An 18686-nucleotide genomic window follows, 5' to 3' on the forward strand; every position below is an offset into this window, starting at 1 on the left:
CTCAAAAACTGCAAGATGAAGCATGAATAGATTATTTATGTAAAGGTTACCCAGGGAAGTCTGTTCAACAAAGTAAAATTAGTTTTGCAAACAATCCAGGTGGCAACTTTAAGCAGCATCATGTAATAGAAGGGTATATATAGGGCAGAGCAGCCCTATGGAACCTTTCAGTCCCATGACCTGATGCTATGTCAGACAAGTGAAATTGAGGCGGGGTGGCTGGGTGCGAGAGAGGGGAAAAAGACCAGAGATGTAATTGAAAATGAAGCCCCAAGACATTTATAAGGCTGGATATGGACAGTAGTTTGAGAGCTGGAAGTGGTGGTGAGAGCTCTCTTTCCACATGACCTTTTGTCCTATTGTCATCTCGGGCAAAGTCTGTTTTGCAAATTTTTGAAGGAGCATAACCACCCCCCATCCAAGCCTGCTTACCAAATGGAAAAGTAAGATGAATGTAGACACTATGCACAGTGTCCCTGCTTTCAAACCACTTTCAGTATTCTGAGGAGAAAAAAAGTCTCCAGACTATGTGTAATGGGACAGACACTGTGGTTTTGTTATTAGCTATAATTAAGGACAAGCATTTATGACCACTACCATCCTGGTAAACATTTGTGCTCCATAAAGCCTCTCAGCTCTAGATGAGTCTTTTTCCTTACCTTCTGTGACACACCAACAAGTAGATACTCAACACACCACACAAACTACATCAGACACTAGTATTTGTGAAGAGAAGGACAAAGTTGTTCCCTGTTTTCCAGGAATCCTCAATGTGGTCATTCTCCCCCCCTTCTTCCTCCTTTAAACATTTTCACGAAACATGTTCTTCTTTCCACATCTAGTTGTCTACATCTGATTGCAAAGCCTGAACAGAAGGCAGGGTATGCACGCTCACCTGAAGAGCAACTTCAGACATTCCAAACAAGGGTTATTTGCTTATAACACCCAATAGCTAACTCTTCCATTTACTTATTTTAAATGCACAAAACTGGAACCCATTGTTATAGGCTGCCTTTGATTTTTCTTGGTTTGGCTCTTTCGAGCTCTCTAAGGTTAAAGAAAATGTATAAAAGTTGGGAGAGATTTATTTTGGGTTGAACAAACACCAGCTGGAGTATAAGCAGCCTAGCTGCCATAAGAGTTAAGTTTATTTCACTCTTCACTCCATCCTCCCCCTGTCTAAAGACTGGGTGATCTCCTGCCACTCAGCTAGAGAACAGCTGGTTTGGAAGTCTGTCAAGAGTCTGGATACTTCCCTCCTCCCTTCTGTAAACAAAAGGCATCTCAGGAAATAAGCCTGCTAGATCATTGGGGAGAGACAAAGTGCAATATTGTCACCTCTGTAAGGAGACACAAGCCTTGTCATACCTCTAACGAGTTACAGGAGTAAGCAGTTAGCCCTCCAAGGAGGTATAAAAAAGTAAAGTGAAAGCCCTCATCCAATAAGAAAGGCATATAAGTAGCCCACAAAACCAATGATCAAGGCCAGTTCTTTGAGATTACGCTGAAGATGCTGACCAATGGCTGCTTAGAAGCTAAGCAAATTCCTCCAATTTATAGATCTCCACACAAGGGTAAGAGCATTCCTTTTCCTGAAGCAAAAAGTACCGTATATTCCGGCATATAAGACGACTGGGCGTATAAGACGACCCCCAACTTTTCCAGTTAAAATATAGAGTTTGGGATATACTCGCCGTATAAGACTACCCCTGCTTATGACATGCAGGTACTTAGCAGGAAAACTGTCACTTATAAACTTATAAATATTAATATTTGGATTGTCCAGTTGTTTTGTTTTTGTGCCTAGGAATTACCACCAAAAACTGGGGAAAGATGTGAGAAATGTTTTTTTTAAAAGCAACATTAAATGCCTAGACTCTAGTTTCCAACACTATGGAGTATTTATTGATTGATTAAGAGAATTTATATCCTGCCGTTTTGCTGTTAAAAACAGAGCTCAGCACAGCTTACAAATATAGTAAAAACAATAAAAATACACAATCAGAGAAAAACAAGCCAAAATGTCAGGAAAAGGAGTCTTTCACACCACATGCTCAGTTCTAAATACTGTTGCAGCAAGTTTTACAAGTTCCTCCAGTATTCCACTGGTGCAGGCACTCAGACGTTCAAAGTACTGTATGTTTCTTAGGTTTTCAGAGCTTTGCTTAACTCAAAATTTCTTCTCCCTTTGATAACCACATCTACACAGGTTCCACCTCCATACTCAAAATGAAACTGAGCCTGGAAGTGTACAACAACCCCACACATACCTTGCTAATTCGATTATCAATGCCAGGATGTCTGTCTTATCGACTACTCTCCTGCTCCCCCCCCCCCACACACCGGGCATCATGAAAGACCCAGTCCTGGGCTCAGAAAGAAAATAAATATCTGGTCCTCTTCAAAGTATTGATAAGCCTCTTGTTTTAATTGAAATAATAATTATAAATTCTTGTTCTTATCACTAATGGGAGTTAATTATCTTGCATATGCTGCTGTTGCTTCTATGGCTGTAATGGAGTGAGGTTAAAGATAAGTGAAATGCAAATAGGAAAAAAAAACACAGAAGGCAGTAACACTTTCCTAAATGTAATACCATACCAACCACAACAAGATTCCTATAAGGCAAAAAACTAAGCATCTCACAACCAGTCAGGATTCCTAACCAAAAACCAAAAATACGATAAATGAAGAAATATTTATATAAGCATAACTATCAAATATATTTATTATTTACACAAACTGTAAAGATATTTATAGTGCAATCCTAAATTTATTTATTCAGAAGCAAGTCCCAGCGTATTCAATGGGGCTTACTCAAACAGGGACAGAAATGCAACCTCAAGTGATAAGCAACTTCATTCACACAACCCAAAATTCCGAATCATGCCACTTTACACTGTTTTGCAACTGTTTATACTTGTTTTTATGGTTATTGGATTTTAAATGGCTTTATTTCTTGTTGTGAGCTGCCTTGGTTTCCAACCCTACCTCACAGGGGTGTTGGAAAGACTCCATACACACACGCACACACTGCAGATGTATAAATACATACAGCCCATATAATAGTTTATTGTCAAACCAATTGGTCATTGCAGAAAAATCAGTATTAGTTTTTTAAAAATCAGTATTAGTTTCCTACAGAATAAAAACTGCAATACCTAAGTAAGCCCTGCCTACTTGCTTTAAAATAGGACTGGGGGTGGGGGACAGAAAGAGAACACAAACACAATTCTTTTTTACATTCACTCCAAAGTCCCATTGATTTTCAGCACATTCATAATCATGTCTACTCAAAAGTAATTCCTACTGAATTCAATAGGATTTACTCTGGACATATGGGATTAGCACTGTTTTTACCCCCAAAAGCAAGTATTGGGAAGGTTTTCAAAACACTGCCCAGGATCACTGTGGTAGTAATGGGTGACTTCAACTACCCGGACATAGACTGGCTGCATATGTGTTCCAGTCATGACAAAGAAGCAAAGTTTCTAGATATTCTAAATGACTATTCCCTAGACCAGCTGGTCATGGAACCGACCAGAGGGACGGCAACCCTGGACTTAATCCTCAGTGGGGACCGGGACCTGGTGCGAGATGTAAGTGTTGTTGAACCGATTGGGAGCAGTGACCACAGTGCTATTAAATTAAACATACATGTAACTGGCCAATTGCCAAGAAAATCCAACACAGTCACATTTGACTTCAAAAGAGGAAACTTCACAAAAATGAGGGGATTGGTAAAAAGAAAGCTGAAAAACAAAGTCCAGAGGGTCACATCACTCGAAAATGCTTGGAAGTTGTTTAAAAACACTATATTAGCTCAACTGGAGTGCATACCGCAGATCAGAAAAGGTACCGCCAGGGCCAAGAAGATGCCAGCATGGTTAACGAGCAAAGTCAAGGAAGCTCTTAGAGGCAAAAAGTCTTCCTTCAGAAAATGGAAGTCTTGTCCGAATGAAGAAAATAAAAAAGAACACAAACTCTGGCAAAAGAAATGCAAGAAGACAATAAGGGATGCTAAAAAAGAATTTGAGGAGCACATTGCTAAGAACATAAAAACCAACAACAAAAAATTCTATAAATACATTCAAAGCAGGAGACCATCTAGGGAGGCGATTGGACCCTTGGATGAGAAGGGAGTCAAAGGTGTACTAAAGAACGATAAGGAGATTGCAGAGAAGCTAAATGAATTCTTTGCATCTGTCTTCACAGTGGAAGATATAGGGCAGATCCCTGAACCTGAACTAACATTTGCAGGAAGGGATTCTGAGGAACTGAGACAAATAGTGGTAACGAGAGAGGAAGTTCTAAGCTTAATGGACAATATAAAAACTGACAAATCACCGGGCCCGGATGGCATCCACCCGAGAGTTCTCAAAGAACTCAAAGGTGAAATTGCTGATCTGCTAACTAAAATATGTAACTTGTCCCTCGGGTCCTCCTCCGTGCCTGAGGACTGGAAAGTGGCAAATGTAACGCCAATCTTCAAAAAGGGATCCAGAGGGGATCCCGGAAATCACAGGCCAGTTAGCTTAACTTCTGTCCCTGGAAAACTGGTAGAAAGTATTATTAAAGCTAGATTAACTAAGCACATAGAAGAACAAGCCTTTCTGAAGCAGAGCCAGCATGGCTTCTGCAAGGGAAATCCTGTCTCAGTAACCTATTAGAATTCTTTGAGAGTGTCAACAAGCATATAGATAGAGGTGATCCAGTGGACATAGTGTACTTAGACTTTCAACAAGCGTTTGACAAGGTACCTCACCAAAGGCTTCTGAGGAAGCTTAGCAGTCATGGAATAAGAGGAGAGGTCCTCTTGTGGATAAGGAATTGGTTAAGAAGCAGAAAGCAGAGAGTAGGAATAAACGGACAGTTCTCCCAATGGAGGGCTGTAGAAAGTGGAGTCCCTCAAGGATCGGTATTGGGACCTGTACTTTTCAACTTGTTCATTAATGACCTAGAATTAGGAGTGAGCAGTGAAGTGGCCAAGTTTGCTGACGACACTAAATTGTTCAGGGTTGTTAAAACAAAAAGGGATTGCGAAGAGCTCCAAAAAGACCTCTCCAAACTGAGTGAATGGGCGGAAAAATGGCAAATGCAATTCAATATAAACAAGTGTAAAATTATGCATATTGGAGCAAAAAATCTTAATTTCACATATACGCTCATGGGGTCTGAACTGGCGGTGACCGACCAGGAGAGAGACCTCGCGGTTGTAGTGGACAGCACGATGAAAATGTCGACCCAGTGTGCGGCAGCTGTGAAAAAGGCAAATTCCATGCTAGCAATAATTAGGAAAGGTATTGAAAATAAAACAGCCGATATCATAATGCCGTTGTATAAATCTATGGTGCGGCCACACTTGGAATACTGTGTACAGTTCTGGTCGCCTCATCTCAAAAAGGATATTATAGAGTTGGAAAAGGTTCAGAAGAGGGCAACCAGAATGATCAAGGGGATGGAGCGACTCCCTTACAAGGAAATGTTGCAGCATTTGGGGCTTTTTAGTTTAGAGAAAAGGCGGGTCAGAGGAGACATGATAGAAGTGTATAAAATTATGCATGGCATTGAGAAAGTGGATAGAGAAAAGTTCTTCTCCCTCTCTCATAATACTAGAACTCGTGGACATTCAAAGAAGCTGAATGTTGGAAGATTCAGGACAGACAAAAGGAAGTACTTCTTTACTCAGCGCATAGTTAAACTATGGAATTTGCTCCCACAAGATGCAGTAATGGCCACCAGCTTGCATGTCTTTAAAAGAAGATTAGACAAATTCATGGAGGACAGGGCTATCAATGGCTATTAGCCATGATGGCTGTGCTCTGCCACCCTAGTCAGAGGCAGCATGCTTCTGAAAACCAGTTGCCGGAAGCCTCAGGAGGGGAGAGTGTTCTTGCACTCGGGTCCTGCTTGCGGGCTTCCCCCAGGCACCTGGTTGGCCACTGTGAGAACAGGATGCTGGACTAGATGGGCCACTGGCCTGATCCAGCAGGCTCTTCTTATGTTCTTATGATCTGACTCCTACACACAACAGGGAGGAAAACTGAAATGTGTATACCTACCCAATTTATGAGATTTTCAGATAAACAGGAGGGGAAACCACCATTTTCTGGCCTCGCAATTAAGTTTTGCAGACACTGCCACCAAACAAACACTTCACTGATTGGCTGAAATCCTGAACGGGCGGGGTTAAAGCTACGAAGTGCTGTACAGTAGTTTAAAAAAAGATTTAAACGGGGGGGTGCCTGACGTTTTTATATATATCTCGAGAACCGCACCACCTAGAAACTTAATTTTTTTTTTAAATGAAAGCTGAGAATCCAGGCCACCTAAGGGGCTAGCCGGGCGCCAGGTGGCATGCTTAGAATCCAGGTAAAACCCGGCTATCCGGGCAATATGGCAACCCTAATAAGACGACCCCCGACTTTGGAGAAGATTTTCCAGGGTTAAAAAGTCGTCTTATACGCCGGAATATACGGTATGTATCGTATTTGGGCAGATATTATGTAACAGCTTTTAAAAAACCTGTTTAAAACATGTTTACTGTTTCAGATGTTAAAATGAGTTTGTGCATTCTGTGTGACAGTGTAATCACTGCAATGTGCAAAAACCTCATTTTTTGAAGCCAAAGGTATTGTAGCTTTGGAGATAACAACACATCTTGGAACCTTGAAATGCACACATACTGTAAACACACGAGCACGCACATGGTGCTAGTCTCTCTCATAAAATGATTACAGCCCTATTCAGTCATTACTTCTGTGAAAGGACAGCAGGGCTTTTAGCTAAACCCCCGTCATGTGGCTCCTTCTGGCTTCCCATGTGTTTAGGACAAACATCTGTAGTGGGAAGCCTGCTGTTCTTCTGTAGACTCCCTGTGCAATCAGGGTTCCAAATCATCAGGAGCCTCTATGAGTACAGGACACCACCCAGTGCAGGTTTGCTCCAAACATGTGGGAAGACAGAGCTGTAGAACAGGGTCAGGCTAAGGCACAGCCCCACAGAACTCACATTGCCCTTTATATGAGTAATGACTGAATATGACTTAGGCTGTCATGAGATCAGTATTTATCCCTTGCTTTAAAATACAGGTGTTCATAAGAGCATGCTAATTTTCTGAACACCAAAGGGACTAAGATTTGTGCATTAGTAGTTAGAAAGTGCCTATAAGGCCATTGAGTCCAACTGGAATCCAACTTGAAGCATACCTGATAGGTGGCTGTCCAGCTGCCTCTTGAAGGCCTCCAGTGTTGGAGAGCCCACCACCTCCTTAGGTCATTGGTTCCATTGTCATACCACTCTAACAGTTAGGAAGTTTTTCCTGATGGTCAGTCGAAATCTGACTTGCTGTAACTTGAGCCCTTTATTCCGTGTCCTGCACTCTGGGAAGATCAAGAAGAGATCCCAGCCCTCTTCTGTGTGACAACCTTTCAGGTACTTGAATAGTGCTATCCTATCTCCCCTCAGTCTTTTCTTCTCAAGGCTAAACATGCCCAGTTCTTTCAGTCTCTCTTTATAGGGCTTTGTTTCTAGTCCCCTGATCATCCTTGTTGCCCTCCTGTGAATCTGTTCCAGGTTATCTGACTCCTTCGTAAAGTGTGGTGTCCAGAACTGGACACAGTCCTCAAGATGAGGCCTACCTAACCAGTGCTGAATAGAGGAAGACTAGTACTTCACCTGATTTGGAAATTATACTTCTGTTAATGCAGCTGAAAACAGCATTTTGTCTTTTTTTGTAGCCACATCACACTGTTGGCTAATATTCAGCTTGTGATCAATAACAATTCCAAGACCCTTCACACATGTAGTATTGCTGAGCCGAGTATCTCCCATCTTATAGCTGTGCATTTGGTTTCTTTTTCTTAATTGTAGAACTTTGCACTTATCTCTGTTAAATTTCATTCTGTTTTCAGTCCAATGCTTCAGCCTATCAAGATCACTTTGAATTTTGTTTCTGTCCTCCAGGGTATTAGCTATCCCTCCCAATTTTGTACCATCTGCAAATTTCATCCAAGTCATTAAAAAATATTGAAGAGCACCGGGCCCAGGACCAAGCCCTGCAGTACCCCACTTGTTACCTCCCAGGTTTTAAAGGAACCATTGATAAGCACTCTTTGAGTACAATTCTATAGCCAACCATGGATCCAGCTGATAGTTGCTCCATCCAGCCCACATTTAGCTAGCTTGCTAATCAGAATATCATGGGGCACTTTGTCAAAGCTTTGCTGAAGTCAAAATATGTCCACAGCATTTCCACAGTCTACCAGGGAGGTTACCCAATCAAAAAAATGAGGTAAGATTAGTCTGGCAAGATTTGTTCTTGACAAATCTATGTTGGCTTCTAGTAATCACTGATTCAGGTTGGATGAGTTTACAATTTTATTACCGTTGAGCCTCTTGGAGATCAACAGGACATAACCACCACCACCACACCCCCAATATGCTCAAGCCCGAGAAGTTATTAGCAACAGAAAATAAATCAGCAAGGGTCCACAGGATAGCAGTACTCAAGAAACAGCATTCTTTTTTAAATTCAAAGCAACAAGTAGGCAGGAACATAAGGTTTAAGTACCTCGACCTCAGTTTAACACACAAGTAAATCCCACTGATTTCTGTGGACTCTGAGGTGCTAAAATTAGCTGCATTCTGGCCAATAACTATCTATGCCGTACCTCCCACTAAGCATTTGCATAACAGCATGTGACGAACAAACCAAAGAGTATGTTCATTCTGCTAATCTACAAAGCCATGAAGAGTTCCAGTGGTACACCACTACCTTTTAAAAAAGATTAGACTTTTCCCATTACTATGAGCATCAAAAGAGAGGAACTGATGTGGTGGTGACCGGTGCTGTTGCCATCTTAATTAAAACAGATCTACATTTGTTTTAATTAAATTTATTAAATTTAAATAAATCCCAGCCTGAAGCTACATGAATGAATGAATGAAACTTTATTTTTACCCCGCCCTTTTTCCAAACTGGAACTCAGGGCGGCTTACAAATAAAACTACATGTAATTAAAAACATAGAAAAACATACAATTAAAATACAATTAAACTGTGCACAACCTTAAAACCGTAAAAGGCACTTAAAAATCTAAAAACAATTTAAAATAATACAGATAATAATGTAAAACAATAAAACAAGCCTTGTAAAGCCCAATTCTAAACACCTTCTATCCCAAAGGCCCGTCGGAATAAAAAAGTCTTTACTTGCCAACGGAAGGATGGCAAGGAGGGGGCCATTTGTGCCTCCCTAGGAAGGGAGTTCCAGAACCTAGGAGCAGCCACCGAAAAGGCCCTATCTCGCGTCCCCACCAATCGTACTTGTGAGGGTGTTGGGACTGAGAGAAGTCCTACTGTTGCACTCCCCCCCCCAATCACTCCTGAAGAAGAAAACATAGTTCCCAGATTTTATTTCAAGCTTTGCACAGGGGTTTCATTAGTGGAAAGATCTTTTTATTTATTTAATTTATTTATTTAATTTCTTAGTCGCCCATCTGGCTGGCTATCCAGCCACTCTGGGCGACATACAAAATAGGCATACAAACATAATAGACATTAAAAATCTAAAAACAATAACGATAAAATCTAACCCACCCCAAAAGCCTGCCTGAAGAGCCAGGTCTTCATGGCCCAGCAGAAACTCATTAGAGGGGGGCATGGCAGAGATCATTTGGGAGGGAGTTCCACAGGGTGGGGGCCACAATTGAAAAAGCCTTCTCTATTTGACTTAGTTGCTGATATGCTTTGCCTCATGTTTTTCCCCAGGCTTCATGTCCTACATTGTAGAGCCACTCTTTGAAGAATGGGCCAACTTTACTGGGAACACACCCTTATCTGAAAACATGCTAAACCATCTGCGGAGGAACAAGACCAAGTGGAAAAGTCTGCTTCATAAGCAACACAGCAGCAGCAGGAGCATTGACCACTCAGTTCAAATGCCTGACAATGAAGATCAGACTTTCAACGAAGGAGAAAACCCATAGCAGTGACTTAGCACTCTATGCTACAGTGCTACTACCTTTCACAACAGTGAACAAAATCCTAAGGGGTCTGTTGGGCCATTGTCAACAATGCAGGAAGCAAAGAACCAGGAGGAAAGCCAAAGCGACAGGTGTCCTCCTCAATTAAACCTATACCACTTCTGGGTTTGGCCTCAAAGCTGTGCCAAATCCTACTTCCTCATCTTAATATCTGAAGCCATTCATCACTCCTGATCACAAACTGCTTGAATGAGAAGTTTTTCAGTAGTGCTGAAACTGGGGCAGAAAGCAGGTACCAAGTAAGAAGAGGATTAGAGAATACAGGCAAGACCAATGCATTCTTGGTTATCTGTTTCATTCACTTTGGGTCATACTGTGACATGAGTTTCAGAATGAAGGCCTGGAGCAATGTACAGTCTTCAGATTGGCATCTGGGCTGCACATTAAAAACTACCACCAGCACTGTCAGAACTCAGAGGACATCTGGCCATGCAAGAGAAAAGTATCTCATTTTAAATAAAGCCTTTTTAATTTTTGTATTTGGTGCACTGGGCAAGGAATCCAAAAACCTTGATGTAAGGTTATCCTGTGTACACAAAGCTTTTTCATGGTGGTGCCCATTTTGTTAACCATTTTATGCCACTTTAGGTAAAAGACTGGCATTCTTCTCACTGCAAGAACAATATTTCCTATCAAATCAAAAAGGGAAGAGTTGTACAGTTTAGTTTCCAGATGTCTTTTTTGATTAATGTATCTGTGACATGTTTATATTCGCACATGTGTGTCTCCTGTACATATAAGGCGCTACTGATCCCATACCGAAATACCGAAGTATTATGGGAAAGCTACCTATATAAACAATGGCACTGTGAACAAAATCCTGTTAGTTTTAGTATTGGAAGCATTTGTAAATATGGTATAGACTATTAATACACTATTGTTTGCAGATAAAGGCCTTAACTTCTAGCATCCTTAACTTTCTGATGGCTACCAGAAGTCATCTCATTTTAGTTTGGCCTATTTTCAGTTGCCCAGCCAAAGGTTAGGTAAGAGGGACAATTTATCTGAAACCTTTATATGCATTCCACTGTGGATCTATAGCGTTTAAGCTACACTGTTCTAATCAAGCTGCAGCTCATTGTTGCCAGGTTTTCCCCCTCCCCGTTTTCAAATAATCTGTCCATATACTTTACAAGATTTTACCTTATTTAGAAACTCTACAACAAACTGCAACCCAATGAAGGATGGAGACTGTCCTTGAACTAGCATTGGGGCATTCCATGCCAAATCAACAAAGAGTGCATCATAGTCATGGATTTTGTTGAAATTTTGCAGTCGTTATGTATGTTCAGAAGTAGCCATAGCCATTAAAAAATCATTAGGAGCAGAGCCACACCCCTCCAAAATTTGTTCAAGGTCACATTTCCTGTCAAACGTGCTCATTTTGTACTCTGCCTACAACAATTAGCAAGGGCTTATTTTGAAGCTCAGGATTTCAAAATCTTAAATGGGTATTATGTGCCAAATTAGCAGAAATCCAGCAGTAACTGATGATTACATATATAGACATTTTTCAAGAATTTCCATACTCACTATCTCCTGTATACAAATAGATCCAGTAATAACTTTGGTTATCCACTAGTGATTGCTTCACCAATCACATTTCATCATGATATTTACATGATGTTTTGGGCTCCTAAACTTAAGGAAAAAAAATACAAAATCTTCTATATTTGCCCCCCCCCACTCCAAATCAGCATTATAATACTATAATGTTCAAAATACATTTTGTGATGTGTTTAGCAATTGAAAGAAAAATCATATTGATATTCTAATCCATTATATTTTTAAATTACATTATTTGTGTGAATATTGGTTGTGCTCTACTTCCAGACCTACCATATCTTTGTTTATTACATCAGTAATCCTTTTTCAGATTAATATAAATTCTGTCTTAGATTCCAGAATGGCATGACAACCAAACTGCTATAAAACTATGAGGGAATTTGTGTGACATTAACTTCAAAAGACAACTGAGTCCATACAAGTCCATGTCAGCCCCATGTTCCTGGTGCATCCTGTAACAGAGATGGGAGTCACTGCAAAGTCTAACTATGCTTTGAATTCAAACAATTCAACATAAAAATGCAAACCAACTACTATGAAATTTTATATGTTGCCGGAAATGGAACACCACAAAAAGCAAGGTTACAATAGTACAAAAGAACATTTTGTTTGCAAGCCAAATCAAGAGCTAATTTTTGCTCAGAGATTGAACTATAAAGCTTTTTGTCCCTTTTTACCTCTTGGAAGAAAGTGTACAGAACATACAGAGCTTCAGGTACAAACTCTTCTCTTTTAGCTGCAACATACTACAAGAAATTCACCAAAGAACATTGCTCAAGATCTCTAAGACAAACAGCTATACTTCTATACAACCCCATTACATTCTGATTAAACTCAGTGTTCTCTAACGAGGAGAGATGGTGCATCTGTGTTTATGAAACACCCCCACTTTCATTGCCTTAATTAGGCCTGTTGCAACTCCTTACAGTCAATTCACACAGCTAGAGCAGAAGTTACCAGGCTTCCCTGCCACAGATGAGTGTTCTGTTAATAAGACAGCACTATCAGTGACATCAGCACGTGGTAAGTTACAACCTACTGTATGAGACAGTTGGTTGTATGGATTTGGGGAATGTCTTGAAATGCTACTTTCATTCGTTTAAAAAGCATATACTAAAAGGAGGCATTAAGAAGCAAAATAGCAGTTAGCGGTTTGCCAAAAATCAGAACTACTAAGAAACACACAGCAAGAGCCACAGAGTCTCCAAGCCAAAGGAATGTAAACCTTAGTAAGTCCCAAGGCTGAAGGGAGAGCGTACGTTTAGAAATTAAAATATGAGGGATCTCTATTGATTTGTGGGGAAATACCTAATGAACTGGACTTTGAAGCCACATTTCACACTGTGAAGAAGGGAGCTTTATATAGGCAGTATTAACCATGTCAAAACTATAACAAAGATGACACAGTGACAATGTCAAAGAAATTATGAATAGTAACTGAAAAGGGATAGACGACTGAATTTTGGCATTATGGATGGCAGGTGGGCCATTTTCCACACTGTGATTAACAACAGTGAACTTCAAAACCCTAGACTCAATTTAAGCAATATTCCAAACCAATACACTTGTCAGAAGTCCCACCATTGCAGTGGAACCTAAGCACATTTATCTGGAAGTAACAAGTATACAAAAAGTCTACAGTGAGATGATGCGCGCGCACACACACACCCCCAAGCTTGAAAGATTTCTCAGGGTCGGTTCTTCTCTTCCATTTTAAATGGAATAAATGGCTGTCTGTCATGAACAATTTTATTCTGGGTAGCCACATACCAAGTACAGTATATTCTCCCTGGTCAGTGTGGATTGTTTAACTAAATATGGACTTGGGATGCTCTCATTAACATGATATAACTTATTACTAAAATATAGCTTTTTATCACAAGTGTCAAGATAACAGTCAAAAATAAAAATTATTGGGGGTGGGGGAGCATACCACAAAAAGAAACTAACTTTTGTATTGGTGCAAATATTTCAGCATAATGGGTGGCATCCAGTACTATCCCCTCTGCTGATGGAAGGCATCTGTGATCAGGACAGGGACAGAGACCATTTTCAGAGATCCCTCCTTCCCACTGCAGCTATCTGCGCCTCCCTAAAAATGCTCTGGAGGGCTAGGGGATCCTCCAGAGTAGATTTTTGGGTAGCTGAGAGGGAATCACCAAAAACTGCCTCCACGCCTGTCCTACTGACAGATGCCTTCTTGCCCGGGGGGGGGGGGGAGGTCATGAGATTGATATCGCCCAATCAATATATTTTAGATACATAAATTTTACATGCAAATAAAGTTTGATTTGGGTATAAAACATATTCTGTTAATCTTCCTTACACAAAACTATGTCAAATAATATCACATGGTCCTAAAAATCAATGCCCAATGGTGGGACCAAGATTCGGCTGCTATGACTGTGTATAAATATGCATTAAACTGAAAGAAAGCACTAGGCCATGTTTGAACATAATACTAAGCCAATGTTTGCTTTGACTTTGTTTCTTGAACCAGACAAGATCCGGCTTACAAATGATTCAATGGATTGGTCTAATGCTGGTTTGTCCCTCCCCCACGCCTGCCTCTGCAGTAGTCAAGGACTGGCATGACTTTCACTGCATTACTAGTTCTTTCACCATTAGGTAGCTACCAAAACAGGGCAGAAATACAAACACTCTTGGTATGCCCCGAGCCGAACACAGCAATAAAAATTCCCTCCTTTCCTCTGTTATTAGACACACCCCATGCATTATTTTTAAGCCCTTTCCTTTCAGCCTTCCTGAATAAATTCCTTACTGCAAGAATTTTCCCTGCAGTATGGCCATTTGTGGAAATTTGTTAGCAATTTCAAAAGGTGACTAATGTGAACTACCCATACACTCAGATTTACCAATCACCCAGGAATCCCAGAAGAGTCTTACTCCATGCTTCAAGCATCTCTTAGCTGTGAATTAAGCACCTAACTCCGCAGCTATAAGCAGTGTATTCTTTCCACAGACATGCTCATACCCCAAACCATCAACCTCTGTATCACACCTGAACATATTTGGAGTCAGCTCCCAACTTCCTACGGACAAATTCCCGATTCCAGTCCCTGTCAGACCCATCTGTGGGGGAAGACTGTGCCTGTCTGAGAAACCAAAAAATTGTGGAGATGGTGGGGCTGCTTCTGAGGAGGCTGTTACAGGGGAAACTTAGCTTAGGGAACTGTTGATGCTGCAGTGAAGTACAGGCATGCATATTGAAACTGGCTGTCCAAAGCCACCTGTCCAAAAATTCCAGGAGCAGGACCAGAGGTCTGCCTACCCAGCAATGGAGCTGCCTGTCTTGACCACTGATACTTATATGGAATGCTGCTGCCTGTACTGCATCTAAAGTTGGTATCTCTTCTATTCAGGAGAAGGGAGACTAGGTTATCATAGAACAGCATGGTGTGCGGTTTTACCCCAGAATGCTTATTGTGAATAGTGACCTTCTTTAAAAGGTTTTAAATGTTCATCTTTGCACAGCACTGATGAGGTGAACAACTGAACCTTATCAACGAGGATTTCTTTGGAGAACTAGTGAAATACTGCCTCATTGCTTTACATGCTATATCACTTTATATGCTAGGGTTCCCTTTTGTATCTCTGGACTGATCCACATGTCAACAAAAATCCTTCTCTTCCTTGCCCTAATTCCTGGCTCTTTGTCTCTGGAACGCCAGCAACTGCTAGTCCTCTGAAACAGCAGAGGGGTCCTGCATGCTACAGCTGAGTTGTGGAGGATGCAGCCAACCCACAAAAATGTTGTCTGTTAGGCCCCGAGAACCCCAAATTGGATTTTAAAGATTAAGAAACTTATTGTCCTTCCAAGGGAATGCAAAGGAGCACAGAGTGTATGCCTGATATTATTACATTCACCCAAAACAACTGCTGTCATATGTTGTTGACAATCTTCAAACCTGGGTTCTCGTATGATTGCCCTGAAGGAGCAATCGTCCTTAGACTGCCTAGGTCCATGGAGACAGCTCTCCCAAGTATCACTTTGGTCAGTACTGAAGAGTCACGAGTGTGTCCCAGCAACAGAGCTACAAAAAGAACTTAAGTGTGGAAGAGCAAAGCTTGGTGTACTTGCTACAGGGAGGGTTTTTGTGAAACAGTACTGGTTCTAGAAATTGGGGGAAGATGCTAAGAACAAACAAATGCTTTCAACATGTGCTCCTGGGCAGATGTTTGGCAGAGGAGAAGCATGTGGCCCCTTTAATTTTTCACTCTGCAAAGCCGTGGATCTAGGCAGGCTGGAAAGGGAGGACTTGTCAGTGAGTACATGGGCAGGGAAACGCCTCTATTACCAGGCAGAGTGAGAATACAGAGTGAGGTTTGGAAACTTGCCAGTGAGACTCGCTTAGCTGCACAAGCATTTTCCAACTGCTTTTAACCCATGTGGGTGGCTGGAGCACAGAGTCAGGACAACCAGGATTAACCCAAGATAGCAAGTTTGGATGCAATGACAACCATAAATGCAAGCTGAGATTTACCAGCCAACCTCAAGCCATGGTTTCATATTCTGATTTGCTGGCCATAAAAAGCCATAGTTAGCTGGCTTGGGAGGGTTCAGATGTACAAATTATAGTTAAGGTAAACAAACTGGTTTAGTGTTATGTCCTAACAATTCTGACTGCTATGCAGTGATGCCAAGAACTAAAGAGACATAGCTGTATATTTTTTAACATACTGCTGTAAGTATTTATGTCAAAAGGTAACTGCTAATAAAAAAATACGGAAGGATGGTGTTTGCTTGCATACTGCATATCTCACGTTTTAGTATTTGCTTTGTGCTTGCTAAAACCTTGCAGGAGAATTTCAGATGCTGTTTATGGTAAATACAGCCTACATTCTACAAGCACATTGAACATTTCAGACTACTATTGATAATAATTTATCCTCCTCCCCCCTGAGCTTCAAGGGTGGGTTTCAACAATTAAAAATACAACCTCACAAAAAATAGGGTGGATCCTAAAATGCACACATTTCAGGAGTCAAAGGCCAGGGTAAAGAGGTGCACCTTCATCATTTGCCAAAAGCTATCCAGTGAAGTTGTCAGACACACCTCCGTGGGGAGTTCCACAACTTAGGGGCTGCAACAGAAAATGCCCTCTCCCGGGCCTCCACCTCCTCAAGCTTCTGAAGGTGGTGGAACAACAAAGAGGCCACCTCCTGCTGGTCTAAGGGGGGTGTAGGGAAGGAGGCAGTCTTTCCAGGACTGGTTCAAGAGGGTGGGACAAGAATTCTTACCCCCACTGCAGTAGTCTGTCACCTGTGTGGCTTGGCCCCTGCTCCTTACAATTACAAAGGCATCCTCTCTGTTAGTTTCAACGTATAGGTGTCAAAACATCCTGTTTTCTCACTTTCCTTTAGCTAGGGTAATCTTGGACCTCCTTTGTCACATAAGTATTCTAACAATGTTGATCTCTGTGAGACAAGGAAACAAAACATGTCTTTCTGATTGCTACTAGAAATTCTGAGTCCCCAAATCCAAAACTGGGTGAGGTAACATAATTTCTATATATTCTAATCCATGCTATTTGTGACAGGCTGTGTTTGCTGGTCTCCATTATGAGGCAAGACTCATGCCCCAAATTTTGATCCTAGATATTCACAAGTGTCCATTTTCAGGCTTTTCTGCAGTTCATGAGATTCTGCACCACATAATTTTCCAAGTCTTGGATATCTATGCTGTTGAGTATCCTATCAAATATTCATAAATCTACAAGTTAGTCAACACTAACTATGCGCAATTTATACAACCTAAACTAACCCTACTGTAAAATATAAACTTATGTTCATTTATCTAATCAGAGATAACAAATCAGTTTAAAATAATTAACCACCACAGTACTAATCAGAACTAGACTGCTATCTATTCTCGTGATGACATTTTCTACAGTCCCCTATCCAAGAGTTTTCCTTTTACTTTGTAAAGTTTAACTTGAAATGAAACACAATTAGCTGTGAAAGGCAGCAGAAAAAGTCAGTATTTTTAAAAAGCATGAAACTCCTCAGATGAAGCAGTAACTTGTATGTTCCATCACAAAAAACAATAAAGAGCCTTAGAATGGCAGATAGCACTTCTGCTTTAAAAATAAACATCTTAGAATATGCTCCAGATAAAGGAATCTCCGTTTCCATGTCAAGATCCTGGAAATCTAAGAAATCAAGGCTGAAGAGGTTACTGCTAAGGAAGCAGTCTTAACCCTAGCTCAGCAGAAGGGCCATAGGTCAATAGCAGAGCATCTACTGTGCACGCAGGAGGTCCCAGGTTCAATCCCTAGCATCTCCAAGTAGGGCTGAAAAAGACCTGTCTGAAATTCTGCAGAGCAGCCGCCAAACCATCTCCATCAATTTATATAGCTATTATTATTGCTGCTACTACTATTACTACTATTTACATTTATATCCTGCCCTTCCTCCCAGGAGCCTATTCCTGACTTGAGCCCTTTAGCGCTATACAGCAAAGTGGGAGAAGATCTCAGAATGATGGGAAAGAAAAGAAGTTCTTTTTCCTTTCCTTGCTCCTGAAACCTCTCCGCTTCCATGTTCCAGGCTGGCAGGACCACAGAACAGGAGGGCTCCTGTTACAGCTGGGGAAACTGATTGGGGGGGGGGAGAAAGAATGCATATGGAAAGCAAGGAGTGACTGCAAACACAAATGCCAAGACTTACAGTTCCAATATAGCACAAGGAGACACACAACAAGCACCAGAATACACAGAACAATCATGAGGACTGCACATTAGTAGCCACAAGGGTCACTACAGCCCACATAATATCAATCAGAAATAGCTGCTCAGCTAGCTTGTACTGTCCCAAGTGCCGGTGCAGGGGTAGGCTTTTATAGGCACCAAGAAGATGGGGTTACAGCACAAATCAGGACCGGCAGAAAACTAAAAGGAGTGGCATAAGAGACAGTAGAGAGACATACTGCAGATGTGTGGTAATGAGGTCAAAGATAGGGCTCTACCTCGGCAGTGTCCTGTTCATCATCAGTCAACTGAGACTCTTGCCTTACGTTTTCACATTGTTTGAGTACCTATAAAGACCTAGAGC

The 18686-nt window shown here is 41.2% G+C and overlaps 1 protein-coding gene across 6 annotated transcripts in view; it reads left to right on the forward strand.

Annotated features, from left to right (window-relative positions):
• Positions 1 to 12460, forward strand: part of PDE7B (phosphodiesterase 7B) — a 309082-nt gene extending 296622 nt beyond the window's left edge. For all 6 annotated transcript variants that reach the window (XM_061623935.1, XM_061623931.1, XM_061623932.1 and 3 more), the window contains one exon: positions 9772 to 12460. In XM_061623935.1, coding sequence (XP_061479919.1) covers positions 9772 to 9989 — 218 coding nt within the window. In that variant the 3' untranslated portion in view covers positions 9990 to 12460. The remainder of the gene's footprint in view (positions 1 to 9771) is intronic.
• The last annotated feature ends 6226 nt before the right edge of the window (positions 12461 to 18686 follow it).

The sequence above is a fragment of the Rhineura floridana genome, chromosome 4 (genome assembly GCF_030035675.1).
Source record: "Rhineura floridana isolate rRhiFlo1 chromosome 4, rRhiFlo1.hap2, whole genome shotgun sequence".
In the NCBI taxonomy this organism is placed as follows: Eukaryota; Metazoa; Chordata; class Lepidosauria; order Squamata; family Rhineuridae; genus Rhineura; species Rhineura floridana.